We start from the raw sequence: 23,693 nt of genomic DNA, 5'->3' as shown, positions 1-23,693 counted from the left end.
TCCCCCTGAAGAGGTGACTGAAAAAAAGGAATGGTTTCAAAGAAAGAAACATCTTTGGAGACAAGCCACCGACGGGTAGGAGGGTGGTAACAGGTGTATCCCTTGGAGGTAGAGGAATACCCAAGAAAGAGGCACTTCAAGGACTTAGGATCCAATTTAGTGCGGGCAGATTTGCTAATATGGACATAGCATATGCAACGAAATACCCTTGGGGGAAGAGAGAAAGAAGAAGAAAGTGAGGGTAAGACCTCAAGAGGTACTTTGAAGTTCAAGACATTGGAGGGCATATGATTGATAAGAAAGACCGCAGTGAGTAAGGCATCGGACCAAAAAGTTTTTGGAACATGCATTGTAAACCAAAGGGACCGGGCTACTTCCAGCAGGTGGCGGTTTTTTCTTTCAACAACCCCATTTTGTTGAGGGGTATCAACACAAGCCACCTGATGGATAATGCCATGGTCAGAAAAAAAGGTCTTCAAACCCCCATACATATACTCTCCACCTTTATCAGAACGGACAATCTGAATACGAGTTTGGAACTGAGTATACACCAACTCATAAAAGTTTTGAAAAGCAGCATAAACATCACTCTTTTGTTTCAAGAGATAAACCCAAGTAACTCGAGAGAAGTCATCAATAAAGGAGACAAAGTAGCGGAAGCCACATAAAGAAGTAACAGGGAAAGGACCCCAAACATTAGTATGAACAAGGTGAAAAGGGGAAACAGATCTATTACTAGAAAATGGATAAACTGTCTTACAACTTTTTGCAAAAAGACAAGGTTCACAATGAAAAACATGATTGACAGGAAAAGATGTAAATAAATGTGGCAACATTTTTCGCATAACAGAAAAAGAAGGATGTCCCAAACGCTGATGCCAAAGCAAAATATCCGCCTGTGTACGTCCGCCATGTTGCCCACACACATAAGATTGAGCTGTTGTCACAGGGGAAGCACAAGTGTCCAGAACATATAATCCATCGGGTCTCACGTCCATCGCTAATCACCCTCTTCGTCACCAAATCCTGAAATGCATAATGAGTAGGAAAAAGGGACAAAGCAATTCAAGGACTTAGTCAATTGGCTAACAGAAAGAAGATTAGTAGCAAAGTTAGGAACATGAAAGACAGACTGCAAAGGGATAAGTGGAGTAACTTGGACATCTCCCTTCCCCGAGATGGAATAAAGAGAACCATCAGCAATTTTCACCTTATCTTTTCCCGAACAAACAGTGTAGGAATTAAAGAGCTAAGACCTACCAATCATGTGATCGGTGGCCCCCGAGTCAATGACCAAGGGAGTGGGGGCAGAAGAGGTAGAGACCTGTAGAGCAGTGGATGTAGTGGGAGCAGCAGAGGGGGATCCATCCAAGTGTGCTACAATCCGACGAAAAGCTGCTATGTCTTCTTTAGAGAGAGATGATGACTTAGACTCATGAACCCCAACATAGGCTTTAGGCCCATTCGTCTTCGGCCCTTTCTGTCCTCCAGATGCAGCAGAGGGTGGTTTCCCATGAAGATCCCAACAAAACTCCTTCTTATGCCCAGACTTGCCACAATAGTCACAGGAAAAACGGCCTTTACCAGCCCCCTTAGTGAAGGGAGGACGATCCTGTGGAGTGGATGAAACAAGAGCAGAACGCTCAACAGTGGGAGTGGTCTCCATAGCACTTCGGCGGGTCTCCTCACTCTGTAAATAACCACACACCTCCTCCAGGGAGGGAAGACTTGGTAGGCCAAGTATCTGTACCCTTATGGGTTCAAACTCAGAGTTAAGACCTCCAAGAAGGAATAGGACCCTCTCCTTCTCAAACAACTGATGCACTTTAGGCTCATCAACAGGACACAGCTGGAGATCTTTGTAGTGATCATACTCCTCCCAAAGTCCCACAACAAGGTTGTAGTACTCAGAGATACTTTTGTCACCCTGGCGCAGGCTAACAATTTGTTGGAGAAGTTGATAAACCTTTGTAGAGTCCCCCACTCTATCATAAATACGAGCCACACTATCCCAAATATCTTTGGCCGTCTCCTTGCTCTCTTCCAATTTTCGGCTTCATTGAAAAAATGAGCCAAGTCATCACAAGGGAGTTCTCAGTTTCCCATTTGGAGTAACCTGGATCAGCAGAGGAAGGGGCTTTAAAGCTCCCAGATATATAACCCAACTTCCCCCTACTCCGAAGAATGAGCTTCATTGACCGTGACCAGTCCAAGTAATTAGTATTGTCAAGCTTGACAAGAGGAAGAACATTTGGATTGTCATATGAAGGGGTAATAGGCAAGGCTGCCACAACAGTGGGGAGTTCAGATGCTTCAACAGACTTTTCACCCATTGTGGCTTCAATGCAAAGCAAAAAAACACTTGGGAAAAGTAACCAACAGCACCTCAAGCAAGAATAGTAGGTCCCCAAGAAGCGTGAGAAAAAAAGGGGAAAAAACAGGTCCAAAAACACTTGAAATGACTTGTAGAACTTCACACAAGCATCAAACAACAGCGCAGTACAAAGAAACAATCTTCCTTACCAAAAAACGATAGCAGGTGGCCTAAAAAACCTCCCAAACAAAGCTCTATTGGAGAGCAAAGGCCAATCTAAACTCTGGCTGGAGGAAAAACAGGGCAGAATAGCCCAGGCCGAGATTCACTCCTGTCCCTTGGATACTTCCAGATGACTTGAGAAGACACAATGGGAAGAAATGAGACCTCCAAACGAAACTAAAGCCCCTGGTTGCTCTCCATTTGGGTTAGAAACAAGGGAGAACCAGGTCTGAGAAGAAGCTTAGGTTTGAGTTCGAACTCCAGCAGCAGCCAAGAGGAGAACCCAACTCTTAGCCTACTAAACTGTCTTCCAACACCTTCAAACTCCAGGAACATTAAGCTCTGATACCATGTTCAGTTTTAGAAAAGAAGGAAACAGGAGAAGAAGAGAGGAGAATCGATTTGTGTTAATCTGTTATGTCTCAACAAGAGACAAACATGCTTATATTGAAAAGAATGATAAATTACAGAGGGGCCCCTAGCCTTATACAAATAACAGAAAACACATAAAACGAAATGGGGTTATGTACACGAATACCCCTTAAACTAAACTCCTATTCTTAACAGGGAGAGGAGGAACCTCAAGGGGAGGAAGCACAAACACATCTTCACTAGAACTAGAATTCTCCCCCTAAAGATGTGGGGATGGATAATAGTAAAGACGTTCATGAAAAACGACATCCATACTGACCAGAGTACGACGGGAAGGGGGATGGTAACACTTATAACCTTTCTGGGTTAGAGAGTAACCCAAGAAAACACACCGCAACCCATGAGGGTCAAGTTTACCATGAGTTTTCATGTCTCTGGCATAGCACACACAACCAAACACCTTGGGAGAAACCACAAAGGTGGAATTCCCATGTAAAAGTTCGGCAGGACTGCGGGAGTCAAGAACACGAGAAGGCAACCGATTAATGAGATAGGTTGCAGTAAGAATAGCATCCTCCCAATATTGGGAGGGAACATGGAGTGAAAACATCAACGCCCTAGCCACTTCCAACAAGTGTCGGTTCTTCCTTTCAGCCACACCATTTTGGGCTGGGGTATCGACACAACTAGTCTGGTGAATAATCCTATTATCAGCAAAATACTTCTGAAATTGGTTTTCCTTATACTCGGTGCCATTATCACTTCTCAAAACCTTGAGAGTAGCCTGCAACTGAGTTTGGATCATTTTATGGAAATGCTGAAAACAGGAATAAACTTGACTCTTGGTGTGTATAAGATAAACCCATGTATGCCTAGAATGACAATCTATAAAAGAAACAAACCAACAATGACCAGAAAGGGAAGTTTTACGCATAGTTGTCATGGCGTCGCCATGGTGCCGCCATGTCGTCCTGGCGCTGGAGGTTTGTGCATATCGACCTACGCCATGGCGTCCTGTCTATCTTTCCCTCTTCGATCTCTTCTTCCTGCCTCTCTTTCCCTCTTCGATTTCTTCTTCTTTAATTTTTTGTTTCTTCCCCAACCTTAGACCTACTCCCTGCTTCCCAAAATCTCCTATTTTAGCCTTGGTTTAGTAACCTGCAACTAAGACATCCGCCAGATCTGATTTCAGATCTCACCATTCGGTTGCCAGTAGAATTTTGGGGCTATTTCTTGTTGGGATCGGCAGACCTTGGTGCTGCGATTTTGTTCTAGAAATTGCAAGGAGAATCTTCTTCATAAGGAGTTTCCTCTGCTGGAACTACTCCAGTTCACCACCTCTCTGCCTCTCTTTCTATCGTGTTATTGCAAGGTTGAAGAAGACATTAAGTCTTTAAAATTGCAAGTAAGGACAACTTATATTATTTATATAAAGCCCCTTATATTCTCTATTGCTATTCAGTTTAACCCATTCAGTTATCTCTTTAACTCCATTAAATTACAGTTCTGCCACTCCTTTACAACTTCAGATTAATTACAATTCTGCCATTGCTCTTATAAATCTTGATTTATCTACTAGTTTGCCATTCAACTTTGGATTTAATTACAATTCTGCCATGGTCGACATGATCGCCATGGCAACACCATGGCGGGCGACGTGTCGATATATTGATCAGACACCCCTCCACCGACTTGGATCGCCATAACGCCGTGACAACTATGGTTTTACGACTACGGCCCCAAACATCAGAATGCACCAATAGAAAAAGTGAAGAACTCCTTTTATTTGAAATCGAATAAGTAGAACGTGTCTGTTTAGCCAGAACACAAGCCTCACAAAAAAAATAGGTCTTATCACATGTTTTGACTAAAGTAGGAAATAAAGATGCTAATATTCCTAATGGAGGGTGACCTAATCTAGAGTGCCACTGGTAAATTCCAGAAGAGACTAAGGAGTTCTAGTGTGGAGATGGTAACGGGGGTGGAGTGAGACAACCATCATCAAGCAGGTACAAGCCACCATGCACTTTACCCAATCCAATCGTCTTCCCAGAGGCCAGATCCTGAAATACATAATGGGAAGGGAAAAAAGTCACTTTATAGTTAAGACCACGAGTAAGACTACAAATGGAAAGAAGGTTAGTAGTAAAATTAGGAATATGCAAAACCGAAGACAAAGTAAGGGAGGAAGTGCAGTTGATGATTCCTTTTCCAGATATGGAGGAAAGGGAACCATCGGCTACTTTGACCTTGTCTTTCCCAAAAGTGAGAGAATACCGATGGAACAGGCTAGAGGAACCGGTCATGTGATCCGTAGCCCCAGAATCTATGATCCAAGGATGGGAAGCTACAGAAGCATAATGACCACCAAATGGAATACCTGACCGGGCAAAGTGTGAACCTGAAGGAGCAGAAGAGGTGGCAGGAGCTGATGTAGTAGAGGCAGCAGCAGCGGAAGACCTTAGCATTTGTAGGAAAGCCTATAGATCATCCTGGAATAGACCAGTGTCAATAGCCGGGGCTGTAGGAACAGATTCAGAGTGGTTTGCCTTATTTTTTGTCTTCTTCTTGGCAGCCCGTTTAGCCTCAAAGTCAGTTGGCTTCCCGTGAAGCTTCCAACACTTCTCTTTGGTGTGGTAAGGCTTGTGGCAATGCTCACAAGTAACAGTCCCTATAGTAGAATCACCAAGAGAAACATGTCCGACAGGTGCAGGGGTAGCCTGGGCAGCAGACTGGAGGGTTGATCTGTCAGTAACAGGAGGGTGGAGCATAGCAGCCCGACGGTTCTCTTCAGAGGAGACCAAAGCATAGGATTGTTCAAGTATGGGAAAAGGGGAATGACCCAATACTTGAACACGAATCTGGTCATACTCCATGTTCAAACCAGCCAAAAAATCATACACCCTGGTTTTGTCCAGATGCTTCTTATGTACAGTGATATCAGCAGCTGTAGTGGGATGGTAATCAGAAAAATGGTCCAGTTGTTGCCAGAGACTGCGCAAAGTAGCATAGTATTTGGAGACAGATAACTCCCCCTGAGTCGTATTATTGGCTTTCTTCCGGAGTTCATACACCTGTGCATCATTACCGAGCTGTCCATATGTCTCCTTGCAAGCAGACCAAATCTGATGGGCTGTATCAAGGAGAAGAAAACCATTGGCAAGGTCTGATTGCATTGAGCCAATCAATTAGGACATAAGTATACCATTGTTGGAGATCCATCTGGTCAAGAGAGTGCCAGGGGCAATCGGCATGGTGATAGTACCATTAATATGGCCTGTAAGCCCACGGCCAGCAATGGCAAAGTATGCCGAACGAGACCAGATCAAATAATTGCTCCCATCCAGTTTGATAGCATTAGGGAGGAGATCACGGTTGTCATTCCTACCAAGCCCATCAGCAGCAGAGGTGCCAGTAGAGACTTTAGAGTCACCCATAATGCAGCCAAAAAACCCAAATCGCAGAGGAGGGCTGTGGTGATAAGAAACCCAAGAAATCTTTCAAATTAAGGGCTGAAAATTGGAGGAAAATCCCCTTTCAATGTGAGAATATGTGTCTCCAAAAATCAGCAGCAGCAGACAAGTGTAGCCCCTAGATCGATTTTTCAGGGTTTTGAAAGAAACCCTGTTTGGCTGAAATCGATATAGGGAAGAATAGGCCCAAAAACTGAATTGTTGAGGCTCAAATTGGAGTCGAATCTGTCTTTGTAAGTGGAGAACCAGCCTTCAAAAAATCAGCACCAACAGAAGTCACAAACTCCTAGATCGACAATTGTCGTGGTTTTGAAAAAAACCCTGATTTTGTGAAAAGTCAATCTTAGGAGGTCTTGAATGCAAGGGAAGATAGGAACAGAATTTGAGCAGAGAGGCTGCTGTAGTTCTTGGTCTTCAAAGAGGAGGATTGGTCCCTTGTAGTAGAGATGGAAACAATCCAAAAAACTGAAGTTTCAAATATCGCAGACAGGTATTTTTTTTCTTTCCTATCGATCATAAAATTGCAGCATGGGAAGAGGTAATTGAGGGCAGCATCTGGATCTGTAGATCACCTCATCAGCACTACCCTAGTGGGAGAATGGAAGCAAGGGGATCAAGCTAGAGGAAAATCGAAGGGGGGAAAAAATCGAGAAGGGGAAGGTCCCTAATTCATAACCTGCTCTGATACCATGTTAACAGATTTAGAATTAGAGTAAGGCTTGGATGATTAATGATCACCCCAAGCTCTTTATTTGTATCATTGAAAATAGAGGACAGAATTACAAATAAGCAATGTGGGACTAAAACCCACATAATAGAAACATAATAGAAATAAGAAAGTGTCCAGAATACCCCTACGGTTCTAACAATTGGTTTGTTGTGGTTGTATGTGACTTTTAGTTTCAATATAAATATATCCCCTCCCCCACGATTTGAATAGATTTCTTACAACTCAAACCGTGGGCAAGGTTTCTCTCCTCTCTGTTCCATCGATCTCTCTCTCCTTCTACTTCTCTATGGCTGCTGGCTCTTAATGCCTTGATATTGTCACATGGTACCAGAGCATTAAGATCTAGTGGTTAGCATACTTCTCATTTCGGAGTGCTTCTTGGAATTTGTTGTAATATGGGTTCAGGGGTAATAATGTACTTGTACCTATTCTAGAATGTTCCCTATTCTATTATAAATAAAGCATGGTTGTAGTCACTCTGACTCAAGCCAGTATTCACGGATTTCAACATGGTATCAGAGCCAAAAATAATCCGAGAATATGGGACTTAATCTTCTTTCCTTTTTTTCTTTCTCTCTTTCTTCCTGTCGTGATCTCGCCAAGGATTTAAGTCTCGGTATCGGGTATCGTATCGGTCAGGCGATTTTAAGAGACGTATCGTATTTATCGTATCGTATCGAGATACGTGATCGTCGCGTAATGAAAATGATCAAAATACACTGAAAATACACTTTTGGACACAAAAACAATATAAACAAGCAATTTGTGTCATATATCATGCATATATACTAAGAATTGTGAATAATCAATAACCAGACAAGTGCAGCACTTTGAAATTGTTATAAAAGATTAAATGATGAAATTCTTTACATATAGAGTCACTCTATTGCCATGAAGAATGTCGGGGTGGATCAAAGTCATGTCTGTAAGGGTCTTTAACAATAGGAGCGACTAGGATGATGTTGTGTCTTGTCCGAACATAAGCACAATCCGAGCCCAGTCAAAATATCGATGGTAGTGACTCTCCCACTCATAGTAGAATCGTGTGTCTTGCTCCTGGAGTGGCTAATGTCACGACAAAGACTAGGTTGTGCTTGTGCTTGTTTCTCTCCGTATCCATAACTTCCATACCCTACAGAAGCCCCATGTTCATAGCCTGAAGAAGAACCTGATGCATAATGCCCATGGCCTGATGAAGCACCAGCATAATCAGAACTAATGCTAAGTGACTCCATGCCACTCATAAGCACATCACTATCATATGGATTGTGGGAGCGCTTGGCAGACTTGCCCTTATGCGGCTTCGCGAGTAAGTCTTATGGCAGCAGCTCGGCACCATGATCCATATCTTGGGTAGTATGTGTGTATCCCGCCTCACATGTGAACTGAACCCCAGCACGATGTTGTGAAGCCTCATGGCCACCATCACTACCTCCAGCACCACCACTACCTCCAGCATCATGGCCACCACCACCACCACTACCATCATCATCATCGTCATCATCATCATCATCAGCAGCAGCAGCAGCAGCAACAGAACCACCACCACCATCACCATCGTCGTCTTCATCCTCATCATCAACATGTTGTTGAGTTCCTCCATACGGATGACCTGACCTCGTCCTCCTGACTAAACCTTCTTCAGAGCTACTTTCATTTTCTTCAACATTAGGACAAGGATCTTGTGATGGTGGCTGCGTTGCATCCTCATCCATCTGTTGAATGATGCTCTCTATCACTGGATCAGGTTTGGTTATCTGGCGATCCTCACTTAATTGATCCATCACCAATACCTTATCGGTATCTTCTATCCATGCTCTAACTGGATCTTCATCGTCAAGTAGGTGGTTGATGTCGATTGGGTTGACATCTACATCATCTCCTTCTCTTTCCAGCTCTAAATATTTAAGCTTCAGCTTCATGTTGTAATGGACATACACTAGCTTCTCCAACTTTGAATAACTGAGACGATTCCGGGGTTTGGTGTGTATCAACCCGAATGTACTCCAGTTACGTTCGCAACCACTAGAGGATGCCGTCAGGGATAATACTCGAATTGCAATTCGGGTTAAGTGTGGAGCACTAGTACCCCCATAATTGAGCCACCAATCAGCTGCACAATAATAAATGAAATATTAAAAGACAAAACCTTAAAACAAATTTTAAATGATATAATAAATTAGGTAAACCTAACTTACCTGGGCGTTGTGTGCTCCTAGCATGGATAGCCATTCTATCAGCAAAACCACGAGTGGCCTCCCGAAAATACTTAGCCTAGAGAGGTATTAAAAAATATATATATATTAGTTCCACTTCCACCAATCACTCTATTCTTTGTTTCAATCATTTATACAACTAATTTAGTTCTAACCTCATCCATGGCAAGTGTGGCCTTCGCTACATCTGGCTCCATTCTGTTCACAACATTCCTTAGGGCACGCAATAGATCCGGTCTACACCCTATATCATTGGAGTATTGGATATCCGGATTCAAATAATATGCTGCACATGGTTTGTAATGGATGGTTAGAAACCTAGAAATTCTAATAATAAATAAATAAATAGTAACTTACTAACTACTAAGTGTTTAAAATGAAACCAAAGTCATATACTTATAAGATTACCTGCCCAATGAACATCTTGAACCAACATATTTTCCCATCGATCGGATATAATCTTCAAATACTTCTTGTTTGATGTTGGATTATTCTCATGTATTTTTCTCTTCACACATCCCATGGCATCTACCATCTTACCCATGGTCTGCTCTTTATCCCCATCAACCTCTCGAAGCAGACAAAAGAGTGGCATCATAACATTATAAAGTCGGCCCATTGCAGCCCAAAAATTTGAGGAGGTAACAAGATCTTGAACAAATCTCCCAATTTCAGACCTTGCATAATTGCTAGTCAACCACTCAGTAGAGGTGAACATCTATAGCAGCCCATGCTTTCGGGAAATGAGGCTATCAATTGCAATGTAATTTGTTGCAAATCTTGTTGTTGCAGGCCTCACTAAATCCCCTTGTGTATAACTCCTCATCAATGCCAAAACCCAACTATGGTTGTAAATAAAGTTGGTGATTTTCCTTGCATTACCAACCAACTTTTAGACCTTGGGCAATTCTCCTATGTCCTTAAACATCAAATCTATGCAATGAGCTGCACATGGTGTCCAAAATAAATGTTGCCTCTTTAACATAAGCAACTGACCAGCTTTCTTGAAATTTGCTGCATTGTCAGTTACTACTTGGACAACATTTTCTTCTCCTATGTCCTCCACAACTTCATCCATTAACTTGTACAAGTAGTTGGCATCTTTGATTTCACTAGATGCATTGACCGACTTGTGGAAGATCGTCCTTCCATCACAGTAGATAAGAAAATTGATGATGGATAATCTTGTTAGTCCACTCCATCCATCACACATGATGGTCACTCCATATAGTGGCCACTTCTCCTTGAACCTCTCTACATACTCATGCACCTCTTGGACAATATCATCCAAGTAAGGCCCAGCAATCTCATGAGGTGTGGGTGGCTTAACATTTTTCCCACACCGCTAAATCTCCTTTACCATGGCCTTGAAGTGGGGATCTTTGGCCTTATGTGGTGGAATCATAGAACTGTGGAACCATCTGGAGATTGCTCTGCCTATCCTTTTACTAAGTGTTTTGGGTTGAAAGCTTTCTTCAATCCTCTGTTGGCTAGCATCCCTTGCTCTATAGACATTAGGATCCATGTCTCTGATATCTGGGCTCTTCTTTCTCTTACCCTTACCACTCTTTGTAAACCGGTCAAACATCCCCTTCACACTGGTTGCTCTACTAAGGCCAACAGGCTGCTTACCCTTACTTAGAGATGGACGACAAGAGGAGCCAACACCAATATCTACAGGGCCTTGGCTGGGTCGAGTTGATTGACTTCTAATCAATTGCTCAGCTCTCCATTGTTGCTCTTTTGCTTCATGTCTTGATTGTTTCATCGCCAATGCCAACTCTGGGTCCTCCTCTGCTTCCATATCCGATCCTTCATAATCTTCAAAATCTTCCATCAAATTTTTCACCAATGAATCAACATCATCATGTGCTTGCTTGGATTTTTTTTTGGAATCTCTAAGGTGTTTTTGCATTGCCGTCGCTTAACTCTACAGGCTGTGTACACTTGAAACATTTCCATATCCTCCGCCATGTGCTCTTTTTGCCGAGTTACCCCACCTCCAAGATGTTGGGTGTCACAGAAGTTGCACTGTGTATGCAATCTATTATTGTTTATTTTGGTACAATAAGACCACCCAATGTCTTGTTGTCGCGGCATCGTCCTAAATACCAAACAAAAGTAGATATATATAAGATATATATTAAACAATATTCAAATCCACACATCAATAATTTATTATTTATACAACTATACAAGTATAGACACACATTATGATGCATGTCATGCATTGCATCATCTTCTTTTATTTACTACCTAGCAAAGTTGCCATAAACAATATTTAAACATTTTTATATTTTCTACAACTAGTTACACATTATTTAATTTTTTAAATAATTAAAAAAAATGACATAATGTACTACATATATGAATCTAAGTCTTTGATTCTATTTCAGCCAATTATACATTTTATCAAACTATAATGAAAGAGTATAGATGGAAAAATCAGATTTTTTACATTTTTTTAAGTATTTTATAAATTCAGAAAATACCCAAAAAAAAAATATATACAGATTTTAGGGTAAATGTATAATCTTCTTGGAATGTCATACATCTATACATAATGTACTCCATATCTTATACACATTACCATTTGTTTTAAAGTTAAGAAGGAAAAAAAAAAAATTTCATTTTAAAGAAGGAATTTTTGGTTTTGGGTAAAAATGGTCAAAGAAACATGGATTTGAAACCAAATCTTTGTAAATGCATACAAAGAATGCAATTTCTATGTTTGTTTAACATATTCTCTTTGATTCATACCAAAAAACATACTAATAATCAAAGATTAAAGCAAAAGATTCAAGTTTTTTTCAAAAAACTTACCTAACCCTTCAAGAACAGCTTTTGAATTCAAATGTAGGCTGTTAGATCCACCAAATGATGTGATTTCAGCTCCTCTAAGTTCGTTTTTGGCAAAGAATTGAAAGCCCTCAAGAAATCTTACCCAAAAGCAAGTTTAAATGTGTTTTTGGAAGGGTTTCTCAAAGTCGGGAAGACCTTTTTCCGCCTGGACTGCTAGAAATCGAGTTTTGGGTGAAAATGATGAAATGGCCATGTGTTTTTAAGTTAACGATACGTGTCGAGGGCGTGTCGAGTCGTCTCGATATGTATCGGTATGTATCGGTCGATACATATCGATACATATCGAGACGACTCGATACGTCTCGATACATATCGTTTTTAAATATAATAAAATAATTTTTTTAAAAAACTCTCGGCTGTATCGATACGTATCGATCGTATCGTATCGTATCGACACGTCTCGGTCGATATGTCTCGAGATTCTGATTCTGTTTAGAGTTTACTTGCTATCTATTAATGTCATAATATATTCTACAGATCAGCAGGATCAGACCAGTCGACCTCACTGTTCTTGAGTTCCTTGTTCAAGTGGAACTCCATATTTTCCAATCTGGTCACCAGAATTGATTGATATTTGGATGGTTACTTTCCCTTGTTAGAACACCCTTCGACCAGACTTTGAAGCCCATCTGAATGATGCTTAGTGAGATATTTAATTTCTCCACTTGCTGGTTCTGTGTTATAATTTTCTGATTTGAATCGTTCTACTTGACTTCTGTTTACAGTTTTGATCCTACCGGTTTTCTGATTATTCAAAGTTATCATTGAATGACCAGTTTGTTGGAATCCTATTCTAACAAGGATTCTGCTGTAACTCAACATCCATCCCTTGGATTAACCTGAGTATTTAATATCCTGTTATTCTACCTAAATACCACCTTCGATCTGAGTTTCATTCAAATCTAATCCATTGATCTGTTTCTATAGGATTTTCCTTGAAAACTGGAACCTTTCCTTAGTCTGTGATCCTATTGTCTTGTGGTTTTCTGAAACCTAATCCTTAGGTGGATTCAAACCACATTAATTAGGTATCAGAGCCATGGCAGACACTGGTACTGGTAATACAATAAAAGAGAAAATATATAAAGTAAGTACAAATAAAGGAGAAAAGAGGAAGATGGCAGTGATTGGTCGAAGCACCTACTAAATAAACCAGCATATTAAATAAATATACACGAGGGCAAACTTCAGCCCAACAGTAAAGTTGCTCCATTGCGACCTAGTGGTCGCGGGTTCGAGTCAAGAAGCAGCCTCTTCGCGAAGCGAGGGTAAAGCTGTGTACATTATGACCCTCCCCAGACCCCATAGTGGTGGAAGCCTCGTGCACCGGGTACACCCTTTTTAAATCACTATGCTTCATGCCATAGGAGCTGTTTATCGAATGTAATTTTCGCAAGTAAACACGGTTTGGCTGATGTCGAAATCTCCAAATATTTTTGAAGATGATAAACAGATTTGAACAACTTAGTACCACTCACTTCGACTGGAAAAAAAAATGACACTGAAGTTTCATCAAATATTGGTAATAGTCTAATGGACGAATCAGGCAATGCCATCTTTCTTTGAGAATAATAAGTAAAGAAAAATTAAACTAGAGCAATATTTAATCATGCCTGACAAGAGAAAAAGCTTGGCCCTTACCCAACGAGTCGTTGAAATCTCACCCCATCCATGCGTTACATCTGAAATATCCTTAAGAGTTGTTCCAACATACACCAGTGCAAGTGTAATTGGCTGAAATGGAAAAGCAAGTAACTAAATCAGCATCAGAATGGAACCCAATCATGAAAGAAATTATGAGGGATGTTATAAAACTCCTTGCAGGCAACTTGTCTATATCATTATTTCACAGCTCATGAATAGAAACTGAAGCAAGTTCCCAACCTAAATATAGCAAAAGGGCTGAAAAGTGACCTGCCAAAATATCAAATGAGTAGAGACTAGAGACATTCCCAGAAATAAAACTTTGCAAGGAACCCACCCCAGCAGACAGTTGTTTAAGCAGCCAAATCTAGTTGATTGCATTGGAGTTGAAAATGAATATGAACAAAAAAGTGAAAATGGAATCTTTAAAGAATTTCAATGATGACTATGAGTTATTTTGGCCAAAGATTATTCCTAATCCAGTAAGGGTAAGCATTTTTAGTCATGAATGGGCCCAAAGAATTCCAATATTTCAACTCTTTTTGTGCATAAGATAACCACCATGGACGCTAAAATGAAATCCAAGTGTTAGGTAAAAAATACAATGGAAGATCTAACTTGGTGAAACAGGATAGTTAAACTTATTTCTGATTGGCATACAGTAAATAAACAAAAACCTACTTGGTAGTAGGGGGCCTTCCACCAATTGAAAACACCGAAGAGATGATCAGGATTCCAATTCTTTTCTCCCTTATTATACTTAGTTTGACAAACCAGAGTGGGGGCATCCAACTTTACTAAGAGCATGCCTATTTATGCAGAAAGGATTATGTCTCCACAAAAAACTGTAAAATGATAGGAACTCCTAGTTTCAATTATCTAGTAGTTGAAGTTCCGAGCAAGTTCCCAATTTTGAAGTTCTAGTGCTTTCCACTCAAGAACATTGGGGTACCGTGGTGTATGCTCTTCGCCGATGATATCATTTTGGTGGATGAGACAAAAGTTGGGATTAACGCTAAGTTAGAGTTGTGGAGATCGACCTTGGAAATAAAAGGCTTTAAGATTAGTAAATCAAAGACGGAGTATATGATGTGTAACTTTAGTCACACTATGATGGATAATGACATGGTAAAAATTGAGGAGAGAGAGATACCGCCAAGTGACTATTTCAGACATCTGAGATCTTGGAAATAAGAGGCTTTAAGATTAGTAAATCAAAAACAGAGTATATGATGTGTAACTTTAGTCACACTATGATGGATAATGACATCGTAAAAATTGAGGAGAGAGAGATACCGCCAAGTGACTATTTCAGATAGTCACACTATGATGGATAATGACATGGTAAAAATTGAGGAGAGAGAGCCAAGCGACTATTTCAGATATCTGGGATCTTATCATACACAAAGAAGGTGGCATAGGTGATGATGTGTCACAAAGAACTAAAGTGGGATGGATGAAACGGAGAGGTGCAACCGTAATACTGTGTGACCGACACATTCCTTTAAAGCTGAAAGGAAAGTTCTACAGAACTGTTGTCCGACCAGCTATGATGTACGGGGCGGAATGTTGGGCCGCTAAGAAATGCCATATAGCGAAGCTATGTGTTGCAGAAATAAAAATGTTAAGATGGATGTGCGGCAAAACTAGGAAGGATAAAGTGAGGAATGAATGTATTAGAGCTGATGTGGGAGTTGCCCCAATCAGCGACAATCTCCGAGAATGTCGTCTAAGGCGGTTTGGCCATGTACAAAGGAGTCCTGGGGATGCCCCCCCAGTAAGGAGGAGTAATCTGATTTCAATTTAAGGAGCTAAAAGAGCTAGGGGCAGGCCTAAAATGAGCATAGGTGAGGTTGTGAAGAATGACATGCATCGTCTGGCTCTTGTGCCAAGTATGACCTCAGATAGAGCCTATTGGAGGGCAAGAATCTACGTTGTAGACACCATGTAGCTTGAGATTTTCATGATTTCTTGGGCTATCCTCTTTCCTCTTACTTTCATCTTTCATTCTTTTCTAACTTTTTTTATCTCATTTCTTCATTTTTATTCTCCATTCCTCTTACTTTCGTTTCCCTTTGTGAAGACCTCAGCTTTCTTTACTTTGTTTTGAAAGGATCCATGTAGCCGACCCCATTTAGTTGGGACAAGGCTGAGTTGTTGCTGTTAGTGCTTTCCACTCAAGTTTTTTAATCCTGCAATACAACAAATTTACCTCCTTCCCTCAAGCAATGGATTTGATGAAAATAGTCTACCCTGAAATACAGATTTTTTTAATCCGGACTGCCTCTCTTGATCACATCCTAAATCTGATATCAAGGATTTCTTTATTTCAGACCCTTGTAGAGATTGTTCCACACCTCCTTCTACACTGTCTGTTAGCTTAAGAGCTTTGCTTAATTCAAGAAAATTGCAAGGTTTGTATGAGGCTTTGCAGTGCCAAAGAATTTCAGAATTAAGTCAATAGAGCAGAAAATTATGTGTTTGCTTTCCTGCAACCATTACATGGAGCCTGTGGCTCAAGAGGATATTAAAACAATAGTTATGTGGAAACAGCATGAAGATTGATTAAAAAAATTCAAGGGATTTGCAACCTAGGCTTCTGCTTGTAAAGAATTTATGTACAGAGTGCAGATATTTGTGCTAACTGGAGAAGTGTTTTTGTTTACCCTTTAAATAGACAGTTTTGATGTATGGGAAGGCCAATAATTCGTTTTCTTTTTTCTCCTTTTTCTCTTTTGGTTTTTCAGTCCTCTCAATAGCCCTCTTACATATTAAAGTCCTCTTAATAGCCCTCTCACATTTTTTTTTTAAGAGAGAGAGAGAGAGAGATCAGGTGAAGGCACATTTCCTCTTGTACAATAGCTGAAAGCAAAATAGCCAAATAAACAAAGAACAAATTACCACTGAAAATTAAGCATGAGCAATTAGCACATTTAATCACACCAGTCACAGATACTCATCAGAATAGTATATAATTCAAAGTTTGAGAGAATACCATCATTCCCAACCAAGAAGCTAACATGTACTCTCCTATCCCAACAGGAGTCACAGACAGGAGGTAATTCAACATGTTAAATGGAAGTAAGGGAACAAGCCGAAGTAGCAACACAATCTGTTGAATGGAGGGTTGGGAGCGAAAAATAGAGAAGATATTAGAACTCTTACAACATTGTTGTTCCATGTACAAAAGAACAATAAAGAAAAACACTAAACAGTGACCTGTTTACTGATTAAATCACCCTGACATCATATCTTAGAATTAAAGTATAATATCCGCAACGTCTGTCACATCAGTCTTCTTAAGAGTGAAATTGCATGAAGTCACTACTAACTAGAGCTAACTTTGAAAAGTATGTCAAATGTTTCCAAAGGCATGCTAAGATCAGAAAAGGAAATTTTGGTGCATGAAGACTTGATTTTATGGTCCTCTATAGACTTCAATATCTTATAGGACCCACTATGAAGACTTGACATAAGAAGTTAAAAGACAGGAAGCTGTAGCCCTCTATGTTTAAGGTGACATATAATGAATAGGAGGGGAATTGCTTTCACCATTTTTGTCAGCTCATTTAGAAAGAAAGTTCATGTCACGGCAGTCAACAGAAATATGTATTTGGGATAGAGAAACCCAAAAGAATTTTCAAGGTGAGATCCTCATTCAATATGGAAGGAAGGTACTTCCTAGTGAAAATTAGACCAGGATCTTGGGCTCACTGTTTCCACATTGCACCCAACTCCAAGGTAGTTTTAACATGGACAGCTTTCCTCACTAAATTCTCAATCTTTTGATAAGCAGAAGTGAGTACTATAACAAAAAAAAAGGTAAATGACATTTGGGGTACCTAAGGTTTTAAGAAAGTGTACATCAGGTACCCGATGATTGTGAATTGTAGTTGGGGTATCTATTTTTATATTTTCAATTATACCCCAATCTCCACCATTATCACTGCAGCTGCTGCTGCCCAACCCCACCCCATCCTCTTCCTAGCATGATCACCTACCCCCTCTGTTCCTCCCCAACCCCCCACCCTGCCCCGCAACCCCACCACCTCCCTGGCTTCCCCACCCACTCCTGCAACATCGTCCTTCTGCAAGATCCCCAAACCTGCCGCTCCCGCACAACTCCTGCATGCCCTCTGCCCTGCGTCTCCGCCACACTCCTGCCCCCACCAGACTCACCCTTTCCCTGTAACCCCCACCCTAGCCGGCAAACCCAACACCCTGCATCTCAACAATCCTCCCGAACCCCTTCACGGTTTCAGCCAACCCAACTGTAACCCTCCTGCCTGCAATCCTCTGCCCAGTTACCATCTCTGTTGCCCCCAAAAACCATACCCCTAAACCCATCGCTCCTCAACAATCCACACCCAATGACCTGCAATCCTAACACTTCCGCCTACTGCAACATGCAGGCTAAACACTTCAGTCTCCTGCAACCCCCTGCCTCTGCCACAATGCCCATTAACATCTCCATGAAACCCAATCGACTACCCCTTGTTACCCTGAAATGGTATTTCAGGGCTGCATCAAGGATTGGGAAGCCATTTCCAAGTGGTATCCATTTAATACCAGACTCGATTATTTATAGGTTTTCTCCTGCTTTGATTAGTTTTATCTTTTCTGAGTGTCGGATGTTTAGGTTACCAAACATGAATTCATCTTGTGTTATGCCTCATTTGCTCATAGTTATTTCTTTCTGCCTCTCATTCTTATTTCAAAATTGATCTTATATGATTATTGTTGTTTTCGTCGTGATTTCTGCTATACAATTTGAATGAAATTATTTTCCAACAATCATTTGGAGAGAGGGGGGGGGGGGGAGGGGTTTGCCTTCTTGCTCCAAATGACTTTGAGTATGAGATTCCATTCCAGGATGAGTTGTGGATCACGAACAAGCATAGGGCTTGTGCGGCGGAGGAAACTTTGTTGCAGCAGAGCTATGCTTCGAGTTTGGCTTCAGTGCAAGGTTCGATGGTCAATATACCAAGAGATCAATTTTGAAACGATGGCGACGATGGTGGTGCAGAGCGGGTTTGCAGGGAGGAGGGTGGGGCGGTGTTGCAGGGGAGGAGGGAGGAGGGAATGGATAGGGGAGGGGTAAAATTGGGATTTTAAAAATATGAAGAACCTCAAACATCATTATATGAAACATGAGGCACCTTAAACATCAATTTATGAAACATGAGGTACCCAATTGATAAGATTTAAACGTTAGGTGTCTTAGCTACAATTTCATGAAACGTTAGGTACCCTAAGTGTCATTTACCCTAAAAAAAAAAAAAAAGAGAGAGCAAAATCATCCTTAACATGTGTTTCATGTATAGAAGTTGCATAAATGCATTCTGCACCCCAATCATTGCTACATTAAAAATACTCATGTGAGGTATAGAACATTGGAACTTGTCTTTTCAGCTGTTGAATAGAGGCAGCTTCTCCCAGAAGTTTCCCAAACATTCAATGAGCATAGGCTTTCAATCCTCAGCAGCCCCCACTTGATACGTTGAGTTATGCTCCCGTTTGTTATTAGTACTCAGATATATAAAGATAAATGGCCAACTCCTTTTTTTCTCTCAAAAAAAAAGTTTATTAAAAAGGGAAAGGAGGGGGGAGGCTGAGCCCCATGTAAAAAGGACATATAGCGAAGAAAACGCATGTGAGTTATGACTAAATTATTTTTTCCTACTTCAACAGTCAAGCAGACCACCATAGTTGCTAAAGTCATTCAATTGGTAATGAGAATTGTTTTAATTCGATTTATTTATTTATTTTTGGCTCCCTCTATGTTTATCAGCTCCTTCAATTATTTAAGCATAAGGACACATCTCAAGTTTATCTGATAGGAAGGTCGATATATAAGGCTTATCAATTCAATATAGAGTGAACTTTTGGATATGCAACAAGGACAAGACCCCTACAGCGCCAAGTGTAGGGAAATGGGAATAGCTTGCCTATGACTAACTTACTAGGAAAGCAACCAATAAGTTTCCAATCAACCACCAAAACATATGCATCTCCCGACTATCAGCCAGGTAGTTAATAGTTACTAACCACGTGGCATGGAAAATCCCTCCAGAATCATTTGTCACCAAGTCAAGCAGCACATTGAAGGGCCTTTTGATCAATTAAACTATGACATGCAAATAAGACAGTACATATGGGGAAAATAACCAGAAAAATATTCATCCATGACAAAATTATGTCTAGGAAGTCTGAATATAACATACTCAGACCTTGAATCCAGATCTCTGAATTGCAATTGCAACTGCCTGAAACTTTGGATAATCCTTTAACTTCGAGATAACGTAAGACCTCCCAATCTGTGAAGGAGGGTGAAACTGTAGTAAGATACATAACATAAAACCACTAAATCATGAATTCAAGGACCTCTGCAGGGAGGGAAAAAACATTGTAGAGATCAATTACAAGTTGCAATTGCAGGTAAAGCTTCTCCAGTGGCAGTATCCCACACAAGAAAACACCCAATGCAATGTAATTAAGCCAAGATGGAACCCCTACGGTATTATAAATGCATAGAATTTGACTAATCAGGAAAGCAAGCTCAAGAGACTTACTGTTCTACCAAGAAGGAATGCAGCTGTAGCACCAATAGTAGCACCAATTGAATCAGCAACAAAGCCAATGGGTAACCCAAAGAGATAACCACCTCCAAGCTGGAACAGTAAGAAAAGATATCACTTTGGTTGCACTTACCGATAAACAGTCAAACGAAATCCACATTCACTCTCAAGTTTACTAGGGAAAAGATTCCAAATTAAGCACCATATACCGGACAAGGTACTAAAACTCGGGTCTCGGTACCAACTCGGCTCTTGGAAAAACCGATACGAGTCGAGATCTCGCCGAGTTGGTGCATTTTTTTTTTCCAACTCGAAGCCTCAACTTTGGGTCAACCCGAGATCCGAGATCTCGCCGAGATATGTCGAGTTTTGGCAAGTTAGGTAAGGTATTTAAGTGGTAGGTGGGTTAAAAAAAGGGTCGAATCCGAGATCTCGCCGAGATATTACACTTTTGAGACTCGCAGACAGTCTCGTCTTGGCTTTTCCAAAAACCGAGAAACTCAGCGAGATCTCGGCAAGATCTCACGAATTCTTGATCTATGATACCGGATAGAAAATAGATATAGATAATTTTACAACATAATACAGTAAAAGCTCTGAAAACTAACAACGAGGTGAGAAGAAATAAGGACGAAGAGAAGAACAAACAGTTGTGGAACATTCAAAGTTACAAGAAAGTAATTAAAAAAGTAAAGGAAGCATAATCTGCTCAGAAAATAGAAAATGTTTCATTACACAAGGTATTGGCAAATAAATTTGAAGTTTGGGAATACACTACATAAGATAACCTCTCAATCCCAGTCATAAACTCAATATATACGTATTTCATCACTGAGACACTTGAAACATAATGACAACATTTCTTCCATTATTTATCGAGAGTATCCTCTTTTTCTTACAGCATCCCCCTCCAAAAAAATTGTTTAAATTATCTATTTGATTTATAAAAAAAAAATCATTTTACACACATAACCACCCAGTTTTCATCTATCTTACAATAACCTTCCCCATTTGATTGGTATGCTCCCCGATGACAACAATGGAGTAAGCCTTGTCCTAGATCAAGTTTCAGGTTATCCTGAGCGCCATTTGGGACCCCTTTTTTTGTATCTTCTCCCATCTCTGATATTTCAACTTTGATAAATCTTTTATTTATTTATTTTATTTTATTACCTAATTAATAAATCTTTAGGCGGAACAAAAGAAAACTAACTCACTTTAGCCAAACCCTTCAAAGATGGAAGACCAATGTGACAAGGGCACTTCATTTCACTTTCCAGATTCTGCCATGTCCATGATGAATGATGATTTTGACAATTCAGTTTTAAAGATTAGCCCAAGTAATTTTCACTGAACACCTCATATCTTGACACCTATTTCCATGTCTTTTAATGGGAAAAAGGAACCAATGTACCACATAGAAGAGTGACATGGTGCAAGTTTGGAGTGCTAAAAGGACAAGATAAAAGCTGCAAAATAACTTAGGTTAAGAATATGAGAAAGACATGAATTATGAGTCGACAGATGATATGGCCCTAAGAGTGGAATGATGGAACATGGTCCATGTATCCAACTCCAACCATTACGGATTAGCCTATAGGCTTGGTTATAATGTGAGGAAATTAAAGAAATTTATTTGAAGACATTTTCTCTTCAAAAAGAGTTAAAACAGATATTTTCCCCAGCTATCCTTGCCTTTACTTACACATGCATTTTCACCTGTCGTACAAGTTACAATTGAAAGACAGTAGCACTTAAGCTTCTTCCAATCGAGACTTAATACTCAATGTTGCACTCCTCCGCTAAGGGCATCAATTTGGTGGTGGAGTTAGGGTCTACCGTGGTTGAAGAGGTACTTGTGTATGACAGTAATGTATCCGTCTCTTCCTCTCTCCCCTCCCCGCTTGGGTCAAAATCGAAGTCCAAGTCGAAGAAGAAGGTGAAGAATGGAAAGAAAAATGGGTCAGGTGTTTGTCGAAGAAGCTCGAGGATGCGCAAGCCTCCTCCTCCAAGATGGGACCCTGGAGCTCCTGAGAAGGTGATCTCAGGTCTTGTTTCGTCAATTGTTGATGATAGGGATGTTATCAGTCTGAGTCGGAGCACTTTACTCAATGAATGCGATGTAGGTTCTGAGGGTGCAGTTTCGGGCAGTGACCCTCCTGTGGGGGACCTAAGGCCTGACCTAGTCATCAATACTCGGGGAGATCCAAAAGCGGATGATTGTGTTTTTAGCAGGAGATGGATGGTTCCTCCCATTCCTCCCTATAATCCGAATGGGAAGAAAGTCAACTTTAAAATCTCCTGATTGTTTGGGTCTATTTTGTTCTCTTTGGGTGTTTTCCCCTTAGCTTGATTTGGTTGTAGGTTTGTCCTTTTTTCTGTTGTGGAGATTTCTCCTTGTTTTTTCTCCTTTTTAGGAGTTTGTTTCTCTTTGCTTCCTTGAATATAATTTTTTATTCATAAAAAAATATATATTTAGGATTAGAAATAAATTTGCGTAACAAACATAACTAGGATGCTTGCTTGAACTTAGGGAAACTTTTTGATGGAAGATGAGGATCAAATTTACAATTTCCTCCCACACCCTCCCCCTTCTTTTTGGGAGGTGGGGATATGGACAGGGTGATAAGGGGCCCATATGGATTAATAGATAATGTCATGCAGTATCCATTAGATATGGCAATCAACTCCTGCAAGGTTAAGCCTTCCTTATAGCTCCATCAGGTTGAAAGTAGAGTGAGGAAGGGAAATGAAACTAAAACAAAAATAAAATTGAAACTTTAATGATCATTACCAACATTGTTCATATAATTAACTCAAAAACTTACTAAATCTAGTTATTAAATTTCACTTCACATTTCAGCCAAATTTCTTGGAATTGAATTAGGAAAATATGATAGGGCTAAGGAACCCTATATAGAGGACCTCACACTCACTTCAATTGTTCTTCAATTACTGCCACAGAACTCTCAGGATATAATCTTCCTTAACAAACTATTTGTTAAAAGTTTTTTTTCCCATATTTTCCAAGCGTCACTATGCCTAGGGAAGTATAATGCTTCACTATTTGTCACTTGACAGTATATGGGTTAGTCCACATGATAGAGGACCAGACAAGCATCTCATTGGTACAATTTCAGCTTAAAATGAGTAGAGGAAGTAGCTCAAATTACAAAAGATGTCACTTTGTATTTTATTTTCATCTCCATTTGACGGCATTTTGATAAATTTTACTAGAACTTTGAATCAGAGTTTGGTAAGGTTTTGAATTATTTACACAAT

At 40.3% G+C, this 23,693-nt stretch overlaps 2 protein-coding genes across 4 annotated transcripts in view; one reads left to right on the top strand and one right to left on the bottom strand.

Moving 5' to 3' along the window:
• The window catches only part of LOC122670473 (DUF21 domain-containing protein At4g14240-like), an 83,956-nt gene extending 64,465 nt beyond the window's left edge, over positions 1-19,491 (top strand). For 2 of the 3 annotated variants that reach the window (XM_043867380.1, XM_043867364.1), the window contains 2 exons: positions 5,484-5,486; positions 14,053-14,117. In XM_043867380.1, coding sequence (XP_043723315.1) covers positions 5,484-5,486; positions 14,053-14,102 — 53 coding nt within the window. In that variant the 3' untranslated portion in view covers positions 14,103-14,117. Of the gene's footprint in view, positions 1-5,483; positions 5,487-14,052; positions 14,118-19,446 lie in introns of those variants that run through there. The other variant, XM_043867372.1, reaches the window with a different exon arrangement.
• LOC122670491 (TVP38/TMEM64 family membrane protein slr0305-like) overlaps positions 13,690-23,693 on the bottom strand; it is a 28,189-nt gene continuing 18,185 nt past the window's right edge. The window contains exons 4-7 of the mRNA XM_043867392.1: positions 20,406-20,504; positions 20,064-20,150; positions 16,829-16,945; positions 13,690-13,923 (exon numbers count right to left, since the gene is read on the bottom strand). Of these exons, the coding sequence (XP_043723327.1) occupies positions 13,732-13,923; positions 16,829-16,945; positions 20,064-20,150; positions 20,406-20,504 (495 nt within the window). The 3' untranslated portion in view covers positions 13,690-13,731. The remainder of the gene's footprint in view (positions 13,924-16,828; positions 16,946-20,063; positions 20,151-20,405; positions 20,505-23,693) is intronic.

This window comes from Telopea speciosissima, chromosome 1, assembly GCF_018873765.1.
Source record: "Telopea speciosissima isolate NSW1024214 ecotype Mountain lineage chromosome 1, Tspe_v1, whole genome shotgun sequence".
NCBI classification, from domain to species: Eukaryota; Viridiplantae; Streptophyta; class Magnoliopsida; order Proteales; family Proteaceae; genus Telopea; species Telopea speciosissima.
This window is presented reverse-complemented; position numbering and strand designations above follow the sequence as displayed.